The sequence below is a fragment of the Chelonus insularis genome, unplaced genomic scaffold, assembly GCF_013357705.1.
Source record: "Chelonus insularis isolate UGA/USDA-ARS -01 unplaced genomic scaffold, ASM1335770v1 contig_352_pilon, whole genome shotgun sequence".
Lineage (NCBI taxonomy): Eukaryota > Metazoa > Arthropoda > Insecta > Hymenoptera > Braconidae > Chelonus > Chelonus insularis.
In genome coordinates, this window is record NW_023276517.1 from 116,039 (window position 1) to 137,910 (window position 21,872).

General features: G+C 32.2%; 4 protein-coding genes across 5 annotated transcripts; 1 reads left to right on the forward strand and 3 right to left on the reverse strand.

Annotated features, from left to right (window-relative positions):
• The first annotated feature begins 158 nt into the window (after positions 1–158).
• On the forward strand, positions 159–6,562 carry LOC118066711 (uncharacterized). Its single transcript, XM_035082985.1, has 6 exons — positions 159–477; positions 672–908; positions 980–1,212; positions 1,342–4,648; positions 4,718–5,170; positions 5,294–6,562. The coding sequence occupies exons 1-6, from the start codon at positions 472–474 to the stop codon at positions 5,729–5,731; spliced, it is 4,674 nt and encodes a 1,557-aa protein (XP_034938876.1). The 5' UTR covers positions 159–471; the 3' UTR covers positions 5,732–6,562.
• LOC118066713 (Inositol 1,4,5-triphosphate kinase 2) lies at positions 5,918–19,294 on the reverse strand. Of its 2 annotated transcripts, none has more exons than XM_035082986.1 (6): positions 19,172–19,294; positions 14,593–15,607; positions 14,169–14,508; positions 13,816–14,053; positions 7,648–7,728; positions 5,918–7,567 (listed from the first exon to the last, which is right to left on the reverse strand). In XM_035082986.1, the coding sequence occupies exons 2-6, from the start codon at positions 14,915–14,917 to the stop codon at positions 6,665–6,667; spliced, it is 1,887 nt and encodes a 628-aa protein (XP_034938877.1). In that variant the 5' UTR covers positions 14,918–15,607; positions 19,172–19,294; the 3' UTR covers positions 5,918–6,664. The 2 variants fall into 2 exon arrangements, with proteins under 2 accessions (XP_034938877.1, XP_034938878.1); XM_035082987.1 differs by lacking the exon at positions 19,172–19,294 and adding an exon at positions 17,506–17,816.
• LOC118066715 (uncharacterized) lies at positions 10,581–12,777 on the reverse strand. The gene is made up of 2 exons (XM_035082989.1): positions 11,496–12,777; positions 10,581–11,267 (listed from the first exon to the last, which is right to left on the reverse strand). The coding sequence occupies exons 1-2, from the start codon at positions 11,844–11,846 to the stop codon at positions 11,190–11,192; spliced, it is 429 nt and encodes a 142-aa protein (XP_034938880.1). The 5' UTR covers positions 11,847–12,777; the 3' UTR covers positions 10,581–11,189.
• Positions 19,295–19,543: 249 nt separating the features above from the next.
• LOC118066714 (uncharacterized) lies at positions 19,544–20,967 on the reverse strand. The gene is made up of 4 exons (XM_035082988.1): positions 20,614–20,967; positions 20,399–20,537; positions 20,204–20,325; positions 19,544–20,129 (listed from the first exon to the last, which is right to left on the reverse strand). Exons 1-4 carry the CDS (start codon positions 20,920–20,922, stop codon positions 19,737–19,739), a joined length of 963 nt encoding a protein of 320 aa, XP_034938879.1. The 5' UTR covers positions 20,923–20,967; the 3' UTR covers positions 19,544–19,736.
• Between the last annotated feature and the right edge of the window lie 905 nt (positions 20,968–21,872).

Genomic DNA, 21,872 nt, shown 5'->3' on the forward strand with positions numbered 1-21,872 from the left:
TAAACAAAGCTATTTAAGACCTATTTACAATAAACATGTAGAGTATAGTTTGTTGAAAGAAAAAACAATGAAAACTCAGTTGAAGGTGTAGATCGCGCCAAGTAGTTCCAAATGGTGAATAAACTTTTATAGAGAGTGCGCACTTCATGTTCCTTCGATACAACAAACACTGTGGTTCGTCCGCTTTGCACTCCACGCCATGACGAAAAATTCTCGGTGGAGTAGGAGTATTGTGGCTGTGACAGGTCGATCGTCTAACGGCGAGATTACCTAATATACGATCAATAAAAATAAAGATTCGTAAATATCCAAAGTTAATTAATGCCGTAAATTCTCGACACCCGGGTGCATCTGACTTAGCTTTCTGACAAGTGTCGTTTGATTATTTACTCTGAGTAAGTTATTGTGGACAAAGAAAACGGCAGAGTAACGCCAGTAACTTGTGCAGCTTTAACGCTTAGTTTAACGACGATGGAGGTTGGTTTTTATCTCTTATATTGTTTGTTAGCATTCATTGTAACCTCTTTTGTCTTTGATATACGTCAACATGTGTGAAAACAATGTTTTCAGATATTTGTGTCTTATGGTCATTCATATAGTTTGTTAATTTATTGTATTGCGTAATCAGTGTTGTTGAGAGGCAATTATAGCAATTATCATTGGTTTTGTAGATAGATGAATGTTCTGCTGGTGGCGACTCTGCTGCAGAGGAAGAAGAAGACGAGGAATCTTTTCATGGATCTAGAAGTAATAGTTGTACTAGTAGTACTACTGCCAGTAGTTCTACTTCTGAAAGTGCTGAAGAGAGTGCTGGAGAACGTGATACTACGGCTTCAGAAACTCATAGTTCAGGAGATGAAGATGAAAACAACGTACATCATATCCCAAATGAATGTGCTGATGAAGTGGTCAGTATCACATTTGTTTAGTTGACATTGTTATTACACATTGGTGATTAATTCTAATGTGATTTTTTTAGAGATGGGAAACTTGCATTGCTGCAGGAAGTAAGATAAAACTACCTCAAGATCTTTGTGAACATTTGTCGATTTTTCACGAACTGTTAGACTTTAAAAGCATTTGGCAAGATTCTTTAAATGATGAACAGAGGAAATCTCTAGCAAAATTTTTGCCCAGTTTTCCTAAAGACTGTGATGTTGTTGCTGAGCAAGAGAAGACATTAAAGATGCTTTTCCAAAGAGAGAACCAAAGGTATATGAATAGAACATATAAAGTTCGTAAAAATAATATTTAAGTGTAAACAGTGTTGAATACATGTAAAGTTGTGGTAAGATTATGATGAGCTTGATTGTGATGTTAATATTATTATGATGGTTTCAGGTTTGGAGTAGCACCTGTCGACTCTTTTCATCATCATCTCTCATCAGGACACTTTAGACCAGATATAAAGAGGATGCGACACCTAGTTAAAAAAGCCCAACAAAGACGATTGTTGTTTGAAGAACGTAAACGGACTTATGAGCTTGCCAATCAGCTATTTAAATCACGAGAGAGTTTACTATTAAACGCATATAAACAAGGTTTCAGTCAACCTACGTCACATCGCATGTCAAAACTTCATTGGCGTAAACCTACACCAGCTATGGTAGAAGAAAAAACCCAAATTCGCTATGTGGAAGAATTAAAAGCATTACGAACAGAACTTGGTGTTACTAAATTTGCTGATACAACGTCAGAAAATGAAGAAAATTGTCTTCAATTCCAAATGCCAGGTACAAAACAAAAGAAAAAGAGGAAAGGTTCTAATACGCAAGTTACCCAAATGAAAACGAATCAATTAAATCATGAAGATGAAGATATTCGACCAGTATTTTCTACACTCCAGCGTGAAGAATATACTCCGAATCCTTCGTTCCGAATACGAGAAATGACTGAGGATTTATATCGGGTATTGTTAGTGGCTCACAAAAAACGAAGAGCACGACAAGATATTCATCCTGAGTTGAACACACAAGGAATTATTCTATCAGAGCTTTCACAACGCGCTCAAGTTGGTCAAAAGCATAAAATAACAATATCCAATTCTTGCCGTGTGAATTCATCAAAGAAACGTGTTAAATTAGAACAGCCTCTTGCTCCTTCTGTGATATCAAATAAAGTTATAGCTGCCAGCTCTATTAAATCTGAACATGACAATACTAATTATCTATATCCATCAAATGATATGAAACATATTTCAAATCAAGAAGTTGAGATCAAAGAATGTCAAGATACGAGACCTAGTTTCTCATCAGTAAAAGTAGAAGCTTCAGATTCTTTTGAAGCTCATCCTACTCCAACAAAGAAAAAGGTCAACTCTGTTGCTTCAAAAAATGTTAAGTCTATGCCAATATCTCTTCCAGAGATAAAGAGAGAAATGGAAGAGTTAGATTATATGAGATCGTCAGAAATTAAATCGGAGTACATTACACCTGATGAACCTCCTCCAATTACAAATGAAGAAGTAGAAAATCTTGATCATAAAAAAGAACTTGATTTAGAAAATATAGATATGATGCAAATACCAATTCAACTTGGTGATGGAATGGATATTCTTGATGATGTTAGATGCGATGATGATAGAGTTATTCTGCCTGACAAAGAAATGTCATCATTAAGTGAAGATGAAAGTCTAAGAGTAAATGGCAATGGAGATTTAATGCAAGAAACTCATGCTTGCTTCTTTTCGTTATTACGAGATGCATTTTTGTCAAAAGGAGAATATCGTATGAGTGTTAATGAAGTTAAAGATGCTGTAACTATTTGGCAAAGTAATCCTATAACTCCTTTAAATGACTGGTATTCGTTAGTAAGTTCGTGGTCATCTGTAGTACCATCAGCACTTGGATTTCTTGCTGGAGAATTAATATTTTCTCAAGATCTAGATCAGCATGATTCTGAATTTGTTCCTTATTTAGAAAATAAAGGCCGGAGTATTTATGCATGGATCGGAGCTGGAAGAGATTCTGACTCACGATTATCAACATTAAATTCTCAATTTCTTATGAATAGAAGTGCTCTGATAACACCTAGAAATCTCACACTATCGACGGAATCATCTACTGTACTGGCCCCTATCAAGATGAACTCAATTCAACTATTGTATGGAAACGGAAATAGTAGTAACGGTAGTGGAGCTAACAGTGTACGAAGCGCAAGTCCTGCAGTGGAATCAATTAGCAATGATCCTACTTCATTAGCAGCCATGATGGAATCAGAACCCCCGAGAGCTTTGTGTCCTACTGATTGGAAAGTTCGTTTATCTACTCCTGAAGAGCGTGAAGAGTTCAGACGTCAAGAAAGATTGCGTTATGCATCCCCTCATAAAGCTTTCACCTATAGAATGCATGGTTATGAGTCTGTTGTGGGTCCAGTCAAAGGAATTTATCAACACAATGCAGGTGCTGGACTTACCAAACCTCGAGGTCATTCTTTATTGGTTGCGGATCGTCCTAATTTCGTTACAATTCTTGCTTTAGTAAGAGATGCGACAGCTAGACTTCCAAATGGTGAAGGAACTCGTGCTGATATCTGTATGCTTTTAAAAGATTCTCAATATATTAAAGAACACAGCCCAGGTGAAGGTGGAAATGAAAAAGATAATTATCTTAATTCTGTGGTTTCTGGAGCACTAGATCGACTCCATTATGAAGCAGATCCATGTGTTCGTTATTATCCAAGACGTAAAGAGTGGCTCTATCTCCACCGTGCACGATCAGAATCAGAATTTGAGATGTATCATCAACAACTTCAAGGTGTAACAAAGGCCAAAAAGAACTCTGGAGGTTCAGCAAGAAATAAAGCAGTACAACCAAACTTAAAATTAGTTAATGGAAAAGAACAATCACCAAGTGGAACGAAAGAAACTCCGAAGAAAGAGAAAAAAGTTAATGTACAAACACAATCGATTATAAAAAAAGAGCAGCGAATAGTAGAAGAGAAGGTTCGAATAGACCAATCTATTTCAACTGAACAGATTCCCGCAACTCCTTCATTACCAACAACTTCAACTGCATCTTCTCCAGTAAGCTGCAGTATTGCTCCGGTACTTTTTTCTCCTAATTCACCACTGCCAACTCCTTTGATTGAACGTGAAACACCACCAGCTGATATAAAACCTCAAATTACGATACCACCAGTTTCTGTGGCCAAAAAAATTAGTTCTATTACTACATCAAAACCTGTAGCTGTAATGAAAACCAGTGCAACACAGAGTTTATTACAATCGAATCAACATTTTCCGCATCATCAAATTCAAGTGTCAACTTCAGCTGGTTTACAAACAATAAGATTATCAGGACCTTCCGTACTTCAATCTGCTCAAACAGTTCCAGTTACAACGTCTGTTTGTGCTAGTACTTCATCTCCAAGTGTTACAGCAATATTTTCTACAGCTAAAATTCAAAATCAATCTCAGCAAACTGTATTGACCAATCAAACAGGAAAAAGTATACTTCAGAGTGCTAATTTAAAGCAACAACAGCAACATGTGTTACCAGGAAAGACTTTATTAGCATCTCAAATTAAATTAGTGAGTTCTGGGCAAATAAAATCATTATTGACAGGTCATGGACTCCAAGGGCAGACGATATTTATTAAGCAGTCGTCTCCATCAACTGCACATGCTCAGCAAATTCAACAATTAAAGGTATCTATTGTAAATTTATTTTTATATTTATTGATTTTGATTGATTCTAAAATTAATTTTATTTTATAGCAACAACAACAGCGGCAATTAACTCAACAGTTGCAACAACGCTTTGTGTTGAACCAGCAACAACAGCAGCAACAACAATCTCAACAACAACAACAAATTCAAACCCAACAATCATCCCAGCAGCAACATGTGCAATTACAACAAGCTCAACAACAAACTCAGTCATCACAATCACAACCTCAACAACAACAGCAACAACAAACAATACAGGCTCCAGGAATGCAAAGAATTATTGCTCAAATTGGAGGAAAACCTATTGCTGTTCAAATTCAACAATCACCTCATCAACAACAACAGCAAAAAATCCTTGCGAAGGTGCTTACGAGTGCAAGTGGTGGGCAATTAATATCTGTCGAAAGTTTACTGGCGCAAAAAGGATTGAAACTTGCTGCAACAACTTCCCCGACACAGGTGAATCGTCAGGGTAAACAAGTGATTCAAACTCAATATCAGGTAAGCTCCTAAAATTATTTACGTCATTTATTGATAAAGATTCATGTAATAAAATACTATGAATAATTTGAACATTTAATCGTTTTTTCAATAGTGCTAATGAGTCATTGGTGATTATTTTAGGTTGTCTCACAAGCGCAGACATCTCCTGGCCAAGCAAAAATTGTTGTAACTTCTCAGCAGCAACAAACATCTGGTGCACCAACTGTTAGAATGGTGACGGCTCAATTAGCTGGAAAACCAATCGTCTTAGCTAGTGCTAATAAAAGTGTTGGTGTTGGTATCAGTGGAGGAAGTAGTGTGGTTCTTGGTAAACAATCTCCTCAACAGCAAACGGGACAGCAGCCAATAATACTGCCAAGTCAATTGTTAAATATTAAAACTCTACATGGCTTGAAGGTTATACCAACACCTGCTGGTCTTAAAACAGCTGGAGCTGCTGTTTATGCTCGTGTTATTGCCCCGACAACTATTTCAACAGCACAAACTACGACAACGCAACAACAGCAAGCTACACTTCAAACACAAGCGGCTCGGAATAATCCCTATGGTGCTCCGTGATGCCGTTGAATTATTTAATTGTCGAATTAAAATTGTACAGCTGGTATTGTCCATTGATATGAGCTCAGTGACATTTATTCCTGCCAAAATGATCATAATGGTTTCGAACAATTAATACAAACTTCATAAGTAAATTAAGTGGGAGTGTGAGAAAGGTTTTTAAAAATGAAAATTAAGTGTCACACATATAATTCAGAATTTTTTTTTCAAAAATGATAAATGAAGACTTATTTACAAATGTGTGTGGTATATTATGTGAATACAAAATACGTTATCGCTCGGACCAGAGACGATCTCGCAATATTATTTCAAAATATAAATAAAGTCTTACGTATAAATAGTTCATTAAATTAACTATTGCACTTTTAGTAAAAAGAAATTGTTGAAGATCTTTTTTTTTTGTTATTTAAAAATTTTTTTTACTAAAAATAATTCAATAACGCACAAACTCCGTTATTAAAGGAGATGTATTGAATTTAATAGATGTAAATATTATAATGCATTTTATGCAAGTAACAACTAATTACGAAAATTACTAAGTAGCTGAAGCTACCGCGTCTTTGGTTTTTTTTTTCAATCCTTTTTTGAATCTCTGTTATTTTTTAAATACTGAGATTCGTTCAGAACGTATATAATAAGGTCAAATATCTGCTCGAAGGAGAAATTTGAAATCTCGTTTCAAATCTCATCGAGTTATGTCGAGTAATAATCTATAAATATTACAGTTGATCTATCGAACTAGCGAGTTTACGTACTCTTCACAGTTTGAAGAATTCTTAATGATGCTACAAAAATGATTGTTTAATTAAACACAATTGTTGACTATCTATATACACAGTATAATCACATTTTTCCTTTTTCCTTTTTTACACTTGGTTTTTTCTTTAATTATACAATTATTCTATTCAAGTCTCTTTTCAGCTCTTTAAATTGTTATGATTGAGAGTTCCTTATGTCTTCAAAAATATCAATCAAGTTATTGACACCAATCAAATAACCATCTTCATGATTACCAACTTGCCATTCAGCATCGTGCTTAATTCTTGGCAAATGTGATGGCAGAGGCAGTGTCTTAGCAAAATCAATCATCCATACACCTGCATTATTTGCGTCATGAACGAATAGAAGACTTGATCCAACGATTTCATGTGTTGCAAAAAAAGGAGAAGTTTTTAAGGTTGCCCGGATTGCCTTGAGACGTTGTAAATATTTTGGAACTGCATGAGGATAATTTTCTACAAAGCGTTTCAGGGCTTCCGTAACTTGTTCGCGCGTTCTTGTCGTCTTGAAATCCTTGGACGTAACGCCATGACTGAGTTTAATACCTTCTACTCGGAATCCAAGTGAAGCAGTACTGGAAATTGTCTCTCTCCAAACCATATATCTTGGTTTTGTAACACCCTGGACTTTTTTCTCTTCTAAACTGGGCGCTGATGGATCTACTTGAATCATTTTTTCATACATATCTTTACGAAGTTTAGGTCGTTCTTTTGCTTTAGCTAGTTCAGATTCAAGATACGTTCGAACTCCGACCTTACAATCCATCACACAGGGCTGTTCGAAATCACCAAGAAGATCTTGAAGCTGCAGATATGATGTGATAACTGGAACTTTTTCTGGCTCATCGCAATCCTTATTAGCATTTTCTACTTCTTGATTGTGTTCTTCTTCTGGCTCACGGACTTCTAATACACCCTTGAATTCAGGCACGTACGGTCGGAGAACATCATGCATTAGTAAACGGAAACAAGCTTCTTCTTGAGGACAGAGTTTTTTTAGAATCGTTCCTGGAGTTGGTCCAGCACGGAAATTTCCTTGATGGCCTGCTAATTGGACCTGTTGATACCCGATGACGATTAGATATGCAAATATGTTTAAGAAATAAATATTAGATCACAAATGGAAAAATTTCTTACCCATGGATAACGTTGTTTTTTGTATGTTTGAAAGAAAGGAGTCCACTGAACAATATTTCGAAGTTTTCTCCAGCCGGAACTCTGTAACAAACATAAGAAATAATAGGATTAAAAGATTGTATTAACAATTTAAAGTAATCTGTATTGAACATTGAGTCGTTTGAATTACAAATTGTCGTGTGAGTTGGTTTTAAACTCAAATTAATCCGGCCAAATTACCTTCGGCAATATGTGATTAGTGTCAATAATGGGAATATGTTGACCTTCAGAATGATCAGACTCCCATTCAGAACTAAGATCGTCGCCACTTGGCTCACCCCACTCAAGATAAGATGAAAAATTTGTTTGGGGAACTTGAAGAAGTTGCAAATATTGTCCATAACCGGTATTATCTTCTTTAGTTTTACTCTCAGTGTTTCTCATATTAAATAAATTTTTTTCACAACTAAATACTCCTGATTTATTCGCCATCAGAGACCTTTCAGTGTAATGTGTGTATGCGTGACTGGATGGTGATGGACTACGTGATGATGATGAAGAATGCTCATTATGATTAATAGACAGTCTTCTTGAATTTCTTCTAATTCTAGATCTCGATTGTCTTCTTTGCTTAACAATGAGTTTTTTCTCACTTAGAGTCTTTTCTTCATCAAAACTACCACATTCACTGAAGCTAGCTTTCGTATATACAATTTTAGGAATCATCTTGCCACAAGTGTCTTGCATGCTTGAGTGACAAACAAACACTGGATTGATCACGTAGGTACCTTGTTTCTACTGATGTTCACTAATAAGCCACGTGTTTAGTCGGAAGTCTCGCAATGCTGCTATCAAAAGTTATTAGTATTGTGTACTCTCCGCGCCGCACAACTCGACTGCATCACTCCTCGTGAACTCACCAACAAGTTGATTAAGCGGGGATTTCACTCCTCCTTCTTCTCACCAATTGAAATGATTCAACATATATATTTATGTAAGTATTGACGTCCACCCACGTACTTAATGCGAAGATGTTCAAGTTTCAATCTTAAACTTATCGCTATCTACATACGTTTGAATTTTGCTACGTGGTGAAAAGCCAGTCGTGCCACTTTTGATTTGACCTGTCTTGACTGTATTATATGCTACTTTAATGCTACTTATATCGTTGTATATCTTTTTAAAACTGTGTATAGACGTTGGCCACAGTTGTCCAACACATATAATTTACATGATACTATTACGTAAAAGAGTATCACGCTAGCAAAAGCAATATGTCTAAATAAACCAACCTACAAGACAGTAAAAAAGAGTCCAAGAGAATTCTTTGATGTCACTGGACTATTCCAAGTCACTTGCCGTTAATGAGTTAACTCATGACGTAGTCGTTGAATTTCCTGTCTTTAAGATCAGGAACAGCTGTTTAATGATGACGAAAGGTTCTGTTACTACAACTAAAGCTAAATTATCCGTTTTTTTAAAGACATCATTTGTATATTTAAACATTTTTTAATTTTGTTTGAATTTACTCATCTTTTGGAAATCGTTTTATTATATGGGTTTTATCCCATTATTCATACAATCATCATCTTTACAACTTTCTCCCATTCTTTTGGTTTCTATATCGCTAATGGTCAACTTAATGCGGTTGGGTAGGATGGAAATGCGTCATTGCAACTCAAGTAAATGAAGCTAATTAAGTGAAATATATTTGCATGAATTATTAATTGTCGACCTGTTTTTTACACTCGTGCATTTTTTATAAAAACGATGGATATTATTCATTTATGGAAAGCTTGAATTCAAGAGAAGTAGAGAGAAGAGAAATAATTATTGAAAAAGTGTTACTAGTTGTCCTCCTTTGACCCAATAAGCCTTGATACTTTCCAAATAAAAATCCTCGCACAGTAGTGTCCAGCATCTCATCAAGAGAAAGAGACATGAATAAGTATTGGAGAAATCATTTAGTCATACAACTCTACCGATATGGTTCATTCAAGTTTCCTTTTGATAGTTTTTCAGCGTATACCGCCAGGTTCAATGGAGACCAGATGAGTCAATTGCGTTGACGATAAATGTAATACGTGATGTCTACGTAATATTATAGCCTTCAATGGTTGATGTAGAGCCAAGTTACGACAAGTTAATTTAACAGAGATGTAGATGTTCTAACATTATTCTTTATTTCTTACTTAATCTTTTGTAAAATGTTTAATGAAGAGTTATTATGATTTTTATTGAGGAAAAAGTGCTTATATTATGAACACTTGAAATAAAAACAGAATGATGGGTCTTTGTTGAAATAAATCGTCACTAAAGTGTTTCGATACATATCATGAATTTAATTCAAATGAAATCTAGTCAACATGACAATAAATTTTTTAAGGATTTGTGATGCGTAATTTTTATTTAAAATTAAAATTAAAGTGTCAATTTAGTTGGAGAATAAATTATTTTTTTAAAATTAAAAGTTTTTGCATTATCTTTAAAAAAATATTCAAATTTGATATTTTAAATATTCAAATTACATGATTAAAATCATTTTTCGTTCGTGAACAAGAGTTTTTTTTTAACCACCAACTCCATTTTAAGTTAAGAACCGAATAAATTTGTTACAAAATTTCATTTATATATCAATGAAACAATAATATTTTATTGGAAAATTTTCAATGAATATTCACTAAGTTTAAACCTAAATAAACACAAAGATAAGATAATAAAATAAAGGCTAAATAATTATTATTTTGATAGGTTAATAAAATAATACATTAAATTATCTAAATGAATTTTTTCTAGTAATGTTTTATTTTTCTCTATCCTTACCTACGTCAAGATTTTTTCTATAACCATTTATTTTATTTAATAATTTAGGAAGAACATTCTTATGAGATAAATTTAGATAAAATATCAAAAAAGAATATCAAAGTTTCACTTTTCTTCTTTCGCCTTCATAGAAATGATCGAATAAAGATTCAGTAACGAAAATGTGAAATGAAAAAAGTCTTAATGAATGTATTTCAAAGGTACATGTACCAAAGTACCTCAGGGGACTCTGAAGACTTTTAATGACGTACACATATGGACGGATACCAATTACTTGGTGCGAATCACGTCGTGCAAGAGCTGGTATCTTTGAAGTAATCTCTTGAACGATGGTTAAATGTCTTGAGTTTATTTGGAGCAGCACTTATTCAAAAGGCGATAAGCATCATTCGTGAGAATTTACAGCACCCAATGTGGTAAAAAAGTGTTTGAGCTAATGATTAAAAAATTACTGTGCTCACAGGCATCATGTTTTGTGCAAATGTATAGCAATTAGACGTCAAAAGTAGAAGTATAATGACCAATAATCGATTAACCAGAGGAACACTTATTTTTGCTATAATTTAAGAAAAAAATTGATTACTAATTGACGTAAAAATTAACCAACGTTGTAATTCAATACAGGCCGCAAGTAATAAAAAAGAAGTCTTGAGAAAATGTAGTTATTAAATATCGTAGTTGATAGGTGGTAGCAACATTGAATTCCACATAATATATAACTTATTCCGTCAATCATTTCTCTAAATTGGCCGACACAGGATAGATAGAGAGCTCATGGCTTGAAGGCTATTATTGTCAATCTCTTTCTTTCTCCTTGACTGGAATTTATTTATTTATTTATTTGATTTTTTTATAGGGGAAAAATTCTAAAGCAAACATATAACTGATCGCAAGATATTTTGTCCATGAAGCATCAACTGTATATCTCATTTGATCTCTGATTTTACATTGTATATTTATTTCACAAGACTGATTGTCATAATTTGAATGCTGCTAAATAAGCGAAAGCAAGGCCATGAAACCTTTTATTATAATTACGAATTTACCTTTTTATAACCAACTGATGGAGAAGCATGCTGATGTTTATCGACGATTCCAAGTAAACAATCATCACACTTGCAGTACCGATTTTTTGAAGATTCTGAAGATACAACTGAGCTGAATGTGCTAGCACTTGTTTGACTATCCATCGAATTGATTCTTAAAAATACTGGCTTTTTTTTTGATAGTTTAAAATCAGATTTAGATTCATCTACATCACTATCTGTTACACTGTATCTGTCCATTTTTGCTAATAGCAATTGTTCCATTAAATTCAAACTTGGTGTAGTTATTGATTGAGTACCTCTAGCACACTTTGAAGATTTATCTTCTGGCTTATCAGTATTCATGTTCATATTTTTATTTGTCCATTAACTGAATAATTTCAGAGTAACCGTGAACACGTTAGTTTCAGAAAATAAAATTATTTTCTGATTCACATTCTTTAATTAAATCAATTATCAATTAGAATAATTACCGTGACACGTAAATCATTTGAAATTCTTGTAAAAAAAACAAATAAATTTAACGTATCCAGTTGATAATTATCATTATTTCCTTTATGACCATGTCTTCGACTAAGTTGTTTTCAAGTACCAAAGTGTTACATCCTGAAGAAAAGAATCACGTCATACTTTTAATGTTTTTTTTTCTCAAGTACGTGACTACTGTACTTAAAAGTTAACTGTTTTAAATATTTTTTATAGCTGAAGAAATCTAAAAATGTATATCAGCCACAATAAATTCTGATTTTTTTTATACATCCAACAAATCTACAAGTCCATAATACAAAAATAGTTTTATTCCAACACTTGAAAATAAATTAACTTGAGAGTTCTGAGGATGTGATTTTTCAGTTTAATGAGCACGAGCAGCATCACAAAGAGAAATATATCATCAACATCATCATGATTATCGAGGACAGAATAGAATAGTTGTGTAAATATAAATGCATTCGATTGCACTTCCGCCTACACGTGATTCACTTCCTCATCTAACTCCAGCTAATCTTTAGCTCACGTCACATATTGAGCTTAAAGAATGAGTACATAAAGTTTGCAAACACACAGATGTTGCTACTTCAGTCAACTAAACAAGACTATGGTTGTTTTTGTAAGAACATTTTTAGCTGACTGGTGTGGGCGTGGGGCACGGCTCAACGTTGACGGGAGACTGTTTGTCTTGTACACAACACACAGGAGAAGGACTTAATCGATGCTCACAAGTAACTGACTGGTTACTTAGTTTCAACTGCTGGACATTATTACTTATGAAACTTGCTTAAGATTTGTTGAGATAATTTTTTGAATGCAGCACACGTTTTCTAAACATCTGTTTCTTTATCTTAATCTCGAGTTACTACAAGAACTATTTTATTTACCAACATTTTTTTTTTCCAAAGCATTACTTTCTTTTTATTTTTGTATAAAAATATAATCGCTAACGTAGCAAATCGATTTTATCATTTTACATCAGCGCGAAAAATGACAGAGGAGAATTTCTACTATTTTTATCTCACATTTTATCCATGTATTTACTTGCTGATAACGTACAATGACGTAAGAAGTTCTATATTGGATTACTCCTTTAATTCTTTTCATACAAGTGCCCTAAAGCAATTTGATGTAATAAAACTACCTGACAACTTGCTGATAGAAATTTTTAGCATGAAAACTATCAAGAATTATTCTGGATTTACATTAGTAATTTGAACTATCGTTTAATATCTAAGTTTAAATATCTTCCGTGTAGTGAAGTAGGTATCTAGATTACAAAAAAATATAGCAACTGATTTTCTTTTATTTCCTCTTTTTTATGTGTGTTATTTTTATCATTAGCAGTTCTTGTATAATAAATAAGGCAAAGAGAAAGCGGAAGATTGAATCGTCAACTTTGCCAAGTTTAATTATGTATGATATATGTTTCAATTCGATAAAAAATTATTATCAGAGAAAAAAATTTTTAATTATTTTAATAAAATATCATCTACATTCGTTTAAAACCATCAAGTTTAACGAAAGAAAATTTTTTAATAATCTTTGAGAAATATTTTTTTCTTACTATCACATTACATAGTTGTCATAATAACCGACCTGTTGTGTCTTGCACTTTTTGCAATACATTTATAATGAACAATTATTTTAAAAAAACCTTAGATAAAATTATATCTAAAAATGAGGTCATGATATTAATGACAAATTATGCTTACTGTAATTAATAAAAAATCAAATTGTTTGATGATATATGGTAGTAAAAAATGATTTTATAATACAAGCAGACAATTATGGTAGTTATAATTCAATAGGAGATAAAATCCATCCTTACCTGTGGCCTTCTTAACGGTTGAAGTTCCGTGACCTCAAAGTCATCCCCACTGAGGCTTGAATTAGTCGAGCAATCAGAAATTTTTCGAATAGGCGGGATATCTAAGAGTTCAACGGTAGTCTTAGTCTCTTCAGAAGCATCAAATTTCGAACATTTTAATCCGTGCGAGTCTAATTTAAATGAATATGAACTCGATGTAGTCAGACATGAATTTCTTCTGCTTTGGTTGTTGGAAATTCTGTCAACAAATATGACAATTAGTAAGCAAGAATATTCTCTTTTCATATACCTGTATTTATAAATTATCTATGATATAATAGAGAGAATATTGAAAATATTATATTCATATTTACCCGGAATTGATAGTATTATTCGATGAGAGACACGCACAACAAGAATCTGAATGACGCCGCTGACCACAAACTTGGAGACGATGATTTTCAACAACAGAACTAAGATCATGAAAGTCTCGTATTTCGTCGCAATCTAAGCATGAACAGCTGCTAGCCTGACTAGGAGATCCACTTGTACCATCGTATTTCTCAATATCCAGATCACATCTTTCAAACTTTTCCTCAAGATAAGAGTAATCTGAGTAATCACTGACGACAACACTAGGAGTTCTCCAGTATCTCGGCTTGTCCTCTATCGAATCACACTCACTCTTGTCTTCAAGTATTAAATTATCCCATCCTAGAGCAACAAGTGACAAATTAACACCTCAAGTATAAAATTACAAAAAATATATATTTAATGCGAATTTATTTATACTATTACCTTTTGTTTGATCATCATCACTGATTACAGCACTATCAGAGCTACAGCACCGAGTAACTTTAAATCTAGACCTTCGTCTTTGCCATAACCCACTTCGTACACCTTCATCATCGCCATTAGCAGAAGAATCTAGACTCCAGGATCTATTAATTGCCTTAACGGACTCGTTATCCGGCTCAATACCTTCGTCACTTTGTGGACTTTTGTTAAGTGTCCTCGATACTGGCATCATTATTGCATTAAATTCATCATACCTTTCATTAGCTTCACTTGGATCAAGATCTCCAATGTCATTCTGAGATTTTGAGGTTGTTTTAGACTTCATTTTACTAGAGATTCCTTCTGAGGTCAAGTTAACTGCTAATATTCCACATTTCTCAAGTACACTCGCGTTTTATTAATTAATTTATCCTGACAAGCCTCTTGCAAATAAATTAATTGTGTATAGATTGATGGAATATTACTAAATCACTGCACTCCGCGGTGTTCTAATTGCAGTCTATGGTCTTGTTGCACTGACTGATGCGTTTGAAATAAGCACATGCTGTCTTTACGGGCCGAGGTTACGCTGTGAACATCGTTGCCGGCTGTGGCAGCCATTGCAAGCGGCGTCGTCGAGTGCCGCACGGGCTTTATGCCTCTCTCCCCTGCTATACTCAACAATTTCTACTCTTTCTTTAACATACACTGTGCGGTACTTGACGTTTCTATGTCTCCAGGGTGTATTGGCTTCTTTTTCAATAATATAACTGTTCTGATGATTATACCTCTCTATTTACAGTCTTTGTGACCTACAAATCTTTGTGCGTCTTCACATTCTCAGGAATTCACTTTTCTAAACACAATGATAAAATTTTTTAACAAATCCATTTGGATGATTTAGGTCTTTGATAACTAATGAATAATCTTTATCACACTTGGTTTTTTTATTTTCTATAGTTTTATGATCAATAAATAACGCCGCTGAGTCATTTTTTTATATATCCAGTACTTTGATTAATATTATATCCTCCACCTGAAACATACAAAGGCAAATATAATAAAAAAATGAGTATTAAGTTCAATTATTGTTTCATGTAAAGAACAATTAGTCATGATATTTCCACGAATGAAGTCATACATTTAGAAGACATAAAAAATAATGCGGTCAGAGATTAAATGTACCGCTAATTAATTTCTAAATAGTTATAAAAATCTTTGTTGTTTTTGTCATGTCAATTAATACTTCTATAGATAAACTTGAAAAAATTTTATTATTGAACATTATGTCATTATTTTTAATTAAATTTAATTAAACTACAATATTTTATAATTGTCAAGAAAATTCTTGTTAAAAAATTTAGTTAATTATGGATATTTTTCATTTCCTCTTATTGTTAGATAATATTATAAGTATCTGTTCATGTTTGCCTTTAATTATATGAGCTATTGATGACACTTAAATCATACAGATTTTATTTCGAAATACATAATTGAGGATGAATATGAATTGGCTCAATAAACTGATAAATTTCAATAAGTTTACTTAGATGTTCATAATAATCGGCATTTAAATTTAAATGAACAAAAAAATATCACTCAATGATTTTATAAGCGTCATAGCTTGTCAAGAATTTATGTATCATATTGATAAGTATAAATTTCTTTAAAAAGAAAGTTTGTCAACTTTATTAGATAAAACATTCTTTTATGTTCAGAGAAATTATGATTTCACTGATTCATGTGGAAATACATCTAAATGGAGTTTTTATTTCATAAAAAGCAAACTTTACATACGTCAAGATTTAGGAAATAAAACCACCTAATGATAATATTTAAACAAATTCCTTAGAATGATTTAGATTCTTGATAAGCTTGTGACATGTTGGAATTGTATTGGTGGAATTCTTCCATTTTTATGATTGATAGAAGAGCAATAAACACTAAACTTCTACACTAAATATCGAAAGTTTTATTTAATCTTCTGGGTGAAACATATAATATAGTACGACTGATAGCAAAAGTCAAGAATTCTTATCTCCTAATGTTAAAAACATGGAGAGAAGTTCACTCTTATAATTTATTATTTGAATTTCAATATCGAATGTTTTCGCTTTGCTCTCTCGAATTCTACAAGTTTTATTTAATAAAAATACTCTTAAAATATTCTTTGACAATTTTAAACTCCAAAAACTTTATTCCAATTTTATAGAGCATTACATAGAAATAAAATGTTGAAACAACAATTTTTTGTACTTCTAGAAAATTTTAAAAATTTTATGGAAATTTCTTTCAGTCCATATTCATGCTAAAATGTTTTTAATGAATAAAATAAATAAAATAAAAATGTCTATTCCATCATTTGAGAAATTAATTCAACAGGAAGATTTAAAATTCAGCATAAAATTAACCAAAACCCTAATAAATGACTATTTTCGGATTTTAGAAAATAAAAAAAATACGAATGACGAGATAAAAATGATACAAGATATGCAGACTGAAATACCGCAGTGATGGTAATTCTATCAACTTCCACTGATAAAAAAACATTCATTACTTTATCATTAGTAAAAGATCCAGTAAATCATCAAAAAAATATATTGCAATATTCTGTCAGCTAAATGAAGAAAGTCTATCATCAAAAAATTATCAAACAAAACTGCAAATTAAATCCAACAGGGATTTAATGAGGACTAGAAGTCAACGAAATCCAAATTTTATATTATTTTCTGGCATTTATAATCAAATAAAAGAGAAACAGACTGGATAAAAATGATATGGCGAAATATGAGAAGTAAAAAACTACCGGAATGGTAATTCTATCCAAGTTGAGTGTACGTAAAACATATATACCTATGTATATAATAAAGTAAGAGGCGAGAAGAGTCTCAAGTAAAGAGAGACACATCACCATCAGTGTGCTCGACTTCTTACCTACTTCATTGACGTCACACGTGCGTCAGAGAACACGAGAAGAAACAAGAAAGTTTTGATTGAATGATGTCGTTGGAGCAGCCATTGGCCGCTATCGTTTATTCTTTTCTCCTTGTTTAGTTCCAAACGCAGTCATACAATCACTCCATTATCTTGTCAACTACCGAGTGTTCCGATGACCACTTGAGCTCATCACGTCTATCTTTCTTGCTATTACTCCTGAAGAGCACGAATCCTGATATTTTATCACCATTCAGGGCGCCAATAGGACCAACACAACACATGCTCTTCGTATCAAGAAAATAAGTAACTCACTAGTACAAGTCGTGGTCTATCAACTGCTATAAATGCGCTTAACAAAGCTCAGTAAAAAAAACATATTCCCAAGAGTCTTACTTATGTCATATACCTTCAACCGCACAATATTAATTACTATTGACACATATGACGATATTTCCACAGAGCATTTGTGGGTATTAATAATTTTTTGTAAATATTTTTAACACCTGGGCTCTGTTATGAGCAACCTTGTTCGCTTCTTATAGAAAATAATTAAAATAAAAATTTTAATATGGATATTTTTATCCTCATCAATTAATAAACAACAGTTTGTAATAAATGAAATAAAAAAACAACATAGCAGAAATAATAAGACTCAACTGAGAAAATATCAGACGTCAGAATAATCACCAGATATTTCAATTTTATTCCGAGGATTAATAATTTTTATTATTTAGCTTGATTAGATGACTTTTTAATTTGTTACTGTTTTTAATACATTTATAGCTCTATAATTAACGCATGTGAATACCTTGATACACTGAAAAAACCTTCACCCACGCAAGTATTCTCTTAGAATGTTATTTTTTATTTACTTGTCACACCGAAAGAGTATTGCATAAGGTTCCTTGTATGTCTTCGCAATGGCTTATTTATTTTCCCCATAATATTGTGTAATCTTGTAAATACGTAGAGGGTATGACATCCGCATACTTAACATCAAATGTGGTCGAACTTAATCTGCACAGCATGGATTATAAGACTTCAATCTTTTCCCTTTTGATCAATTAATAGTCTTGACAGCTAACTTGAGCGTAGAATGCACTTAAGTGCATTTACTTAGTAAGTTTAATTAATGATTATTGCTTTTTAATACACATCTTATGTTCCATAATAATAATTATCAAGAAAAGATTGATTAACCACTATTGGAATATAATTGTGTGAGCTCTAGTTAGATTTATTACAGTGGTATTTCATTGATCTATGATATATTATGCAAAATAAGTAGTTATTAGCTGTAAAACAAGTGAAATTTTGGATTCGCTTATGGCAAAAAGAAGCTAGACCTAGATAAATGTATCATGAAGGTTGGCATTAAAATGGAATTGGGTCAATGGCGATTTCAAGGCTTAAAGGCTTTCGTATATATGTTCCAGATAACTGATTAGACTTATCATATATTTCTTTTTCCTTCTATAACTTTATGTAATTAACTACAGGACGGAGAAATGAATAGTAAGTTATTTTGCATTATAAAAATAACCCGTTAGTTGGTCTAATTGTTTTACTTACTGAACCGATTATGAATATTTTACAAAAATTACCGCTAATAACCGAGACATTCAATATAATAGTAGCGTTTACTCTATAGGAAACATCTTACCTACATTGGTTGTTATTTTATGCAGAATAAATAGTTGATCCTCTTATGCAATCATCACTAGTGTGGTATTTAATACTTTCTTACTTTCATTAACTTCAGCAATTAAATGTTAAATGTATAAGGCATTAATGTTTTTATATATTAATATTAATTAAATCAAAAAAATACTTGTTAGCAAAGCTCCATAGCCAATGGCCGACTGAACCTGAGATTTGAACTTGACCACATTGGCAGTTGCTTCTCCTACTCGTTATTATAGAGAAGGGGATCGACGTTTAACTAATGTACTGATGAAGATGCCATGAAAAGTAGTTACTAGACTATTTACATACTGCAAATAACTTCCATGCATTCCCCAGTACTGCTAATTAAAATAATAGTTTCTCTCATTATGCGACTTCCGCGTTTTTATTGACTTTACAGGAGATTACAATATGTCAAAGTTATAACGGCACTATAGCATTCAAGACCTTGTCGTTAATTGAATAAGTGGGAAAAACTAATAAAAATAAAATAGCGATAATAAAAGAAACATAAAAATAGATGAATTAAATTTTTATAATGTTCATAATACTCTATAACAAGTGATCTCGTTCAATTCATTCGCATCTACAACTTCGACCCAATTATCAATATTTATGTTTACTTCATTGCCAAAATTTTTTAACGTGACATCGATACGAGGTTTCGTTACTATGAATGCGTCTTTTTTAATATGTTGTCTCAAAAAATTCCAAACCTTTGCTTGTTCATTTTCTGGTAAAAAAAACTCAAACGCGTTATTCAATATCACAACATCTGCAGTCTTCACAATGTCAACACAATCTTCGATTCGTTTATGAAATACTTTAATACGCTTTTCCATTTTAAATTTTTTGATTATTTCATTTTGAAGCTGACAAAACTCATTGTTCATTTCAACACCAATTATTTTTGCTGCGTCAGTGAAAACGTAAGCCTAAATTAATTGTTAAAAATACTCTAAATTAGAAATAACCCAATCAATTTTCTTTTATTTCTGATTATACTTACACCGTATAAAACTGCACCAAGTCGTGATCCAACATCTAAAATTATTTTTCCAGGAAGAACTGGAAGGAGTGTATCAAATATATAAAACAAATCATCTTTACTTAATGAATGAGTAAACGTTGCTGCAAGGAAAAAAATGATTTAATCAGTAAATTAATGTATTTAATTAATAAATTAAAATATTTAGACTCTTACAAATTGATTTTATATTCTTTGAATTACAATCTTGACAGTAATGGGTTGGTGCTATCCCTTTTTCTTCAAGATCATCTAACTCATCATCACTGTAGAGAAAAGCATCGACATAATCTGCGCTTTTTGGATCTATAGAGTTCTGCCATGAATAATTTTATCATTATTTATACGAAAATTATCATTAAAACGTTTACAAGTATTTTATTTATACAAACCTCTCCTTTCTCTGGTAATAACAAAGTTTCGGACGGAAAAATTCCACTTATCGGTACTTTAGGTCGGATTTCCGCAATGATGGAATTCAAAATATTCATTGGATCGTCAAGAATGTCATCATCACTATCATTGTCATTTTGATTAAATGAATGATTGTTTAACGAACCTGTTTCATCTTCTAGTGTTGACATCCATTTTCGTATAGTGTATGAACATAATTTTTGACGAACTGATTTCGACAATGATTTCATTAAGTTATCTAATTGTTCTTTGGCATCATCAAAAGATATTAAATTATTGTCACACATGTTTGTTGTTTCAACAGCACGTGTCGGGTGCTAAAGAGTTAGAAATTTTTTTAACAGGTCTGGCATATAAAGCAATCAAAAAAAAGTTCCTATGAATGTTTTAAAATCCCTACATGATCCAAAAACTTGTTACCCTAGGAAATTGACTTTACCAACAAACAAATTAAATTATCAATTGTTGGTAATTTCTCTATTCAAATGCCGTTGCAATAATTTTATTATTGAAAAATATGAACTAGACAGGTAATTAATAATAATATTGCACATGAAAAACTATTTTATTATATTTTTGCTGTAATAACATGTGAAATATTTATTGGAGTTTTTTAAATAATTGAATATAAAATGTATGTAGAGCTGATAATCAATTTTTTCATTTTCCAATCTCAATGTCTCTTCTAGTTTTTTCTAGTTTTGGGTTTCAGCTGATTTGAAAATGGAGTAAAAAACTAGCGTTATCGAAATCGAATGATCGATTATTGTAGAAAGCGTAAAAAGAATAAAATAATACAATATTTAATTCCCATGAAATTATAAATCATTAAATACTTAATGATTCAATAAATAATAATTGATAAGCTTCTATCCAATAAAAAATTTATTTACAGATTAACGCGTTATTACAGAATAAAGTATTTTTTTTATTAATTTTTATTATTAATACCATTAAATATTAATAATTATCCTCAAATAAATTAAATTTTAATTAATCATGCACATTGTAATAGTATTTTCTTATTTAATATTCTAAAGTTGTCCAAGCTTTTCCTGGAAGTACACTGCTTGCGCGCGTAAACTGACTTGACATGCGCAATACGATTTCGGCAATCACGGGATAACAAATGTATTCTGTGCAGATCGTTTAAAATATTGCATTTTATGTCTCTAAAAGATGTTAAATGTGTTAATTATTGTGATTAATTGAGTTTGTGAGTAAATTGGTGAAAAAA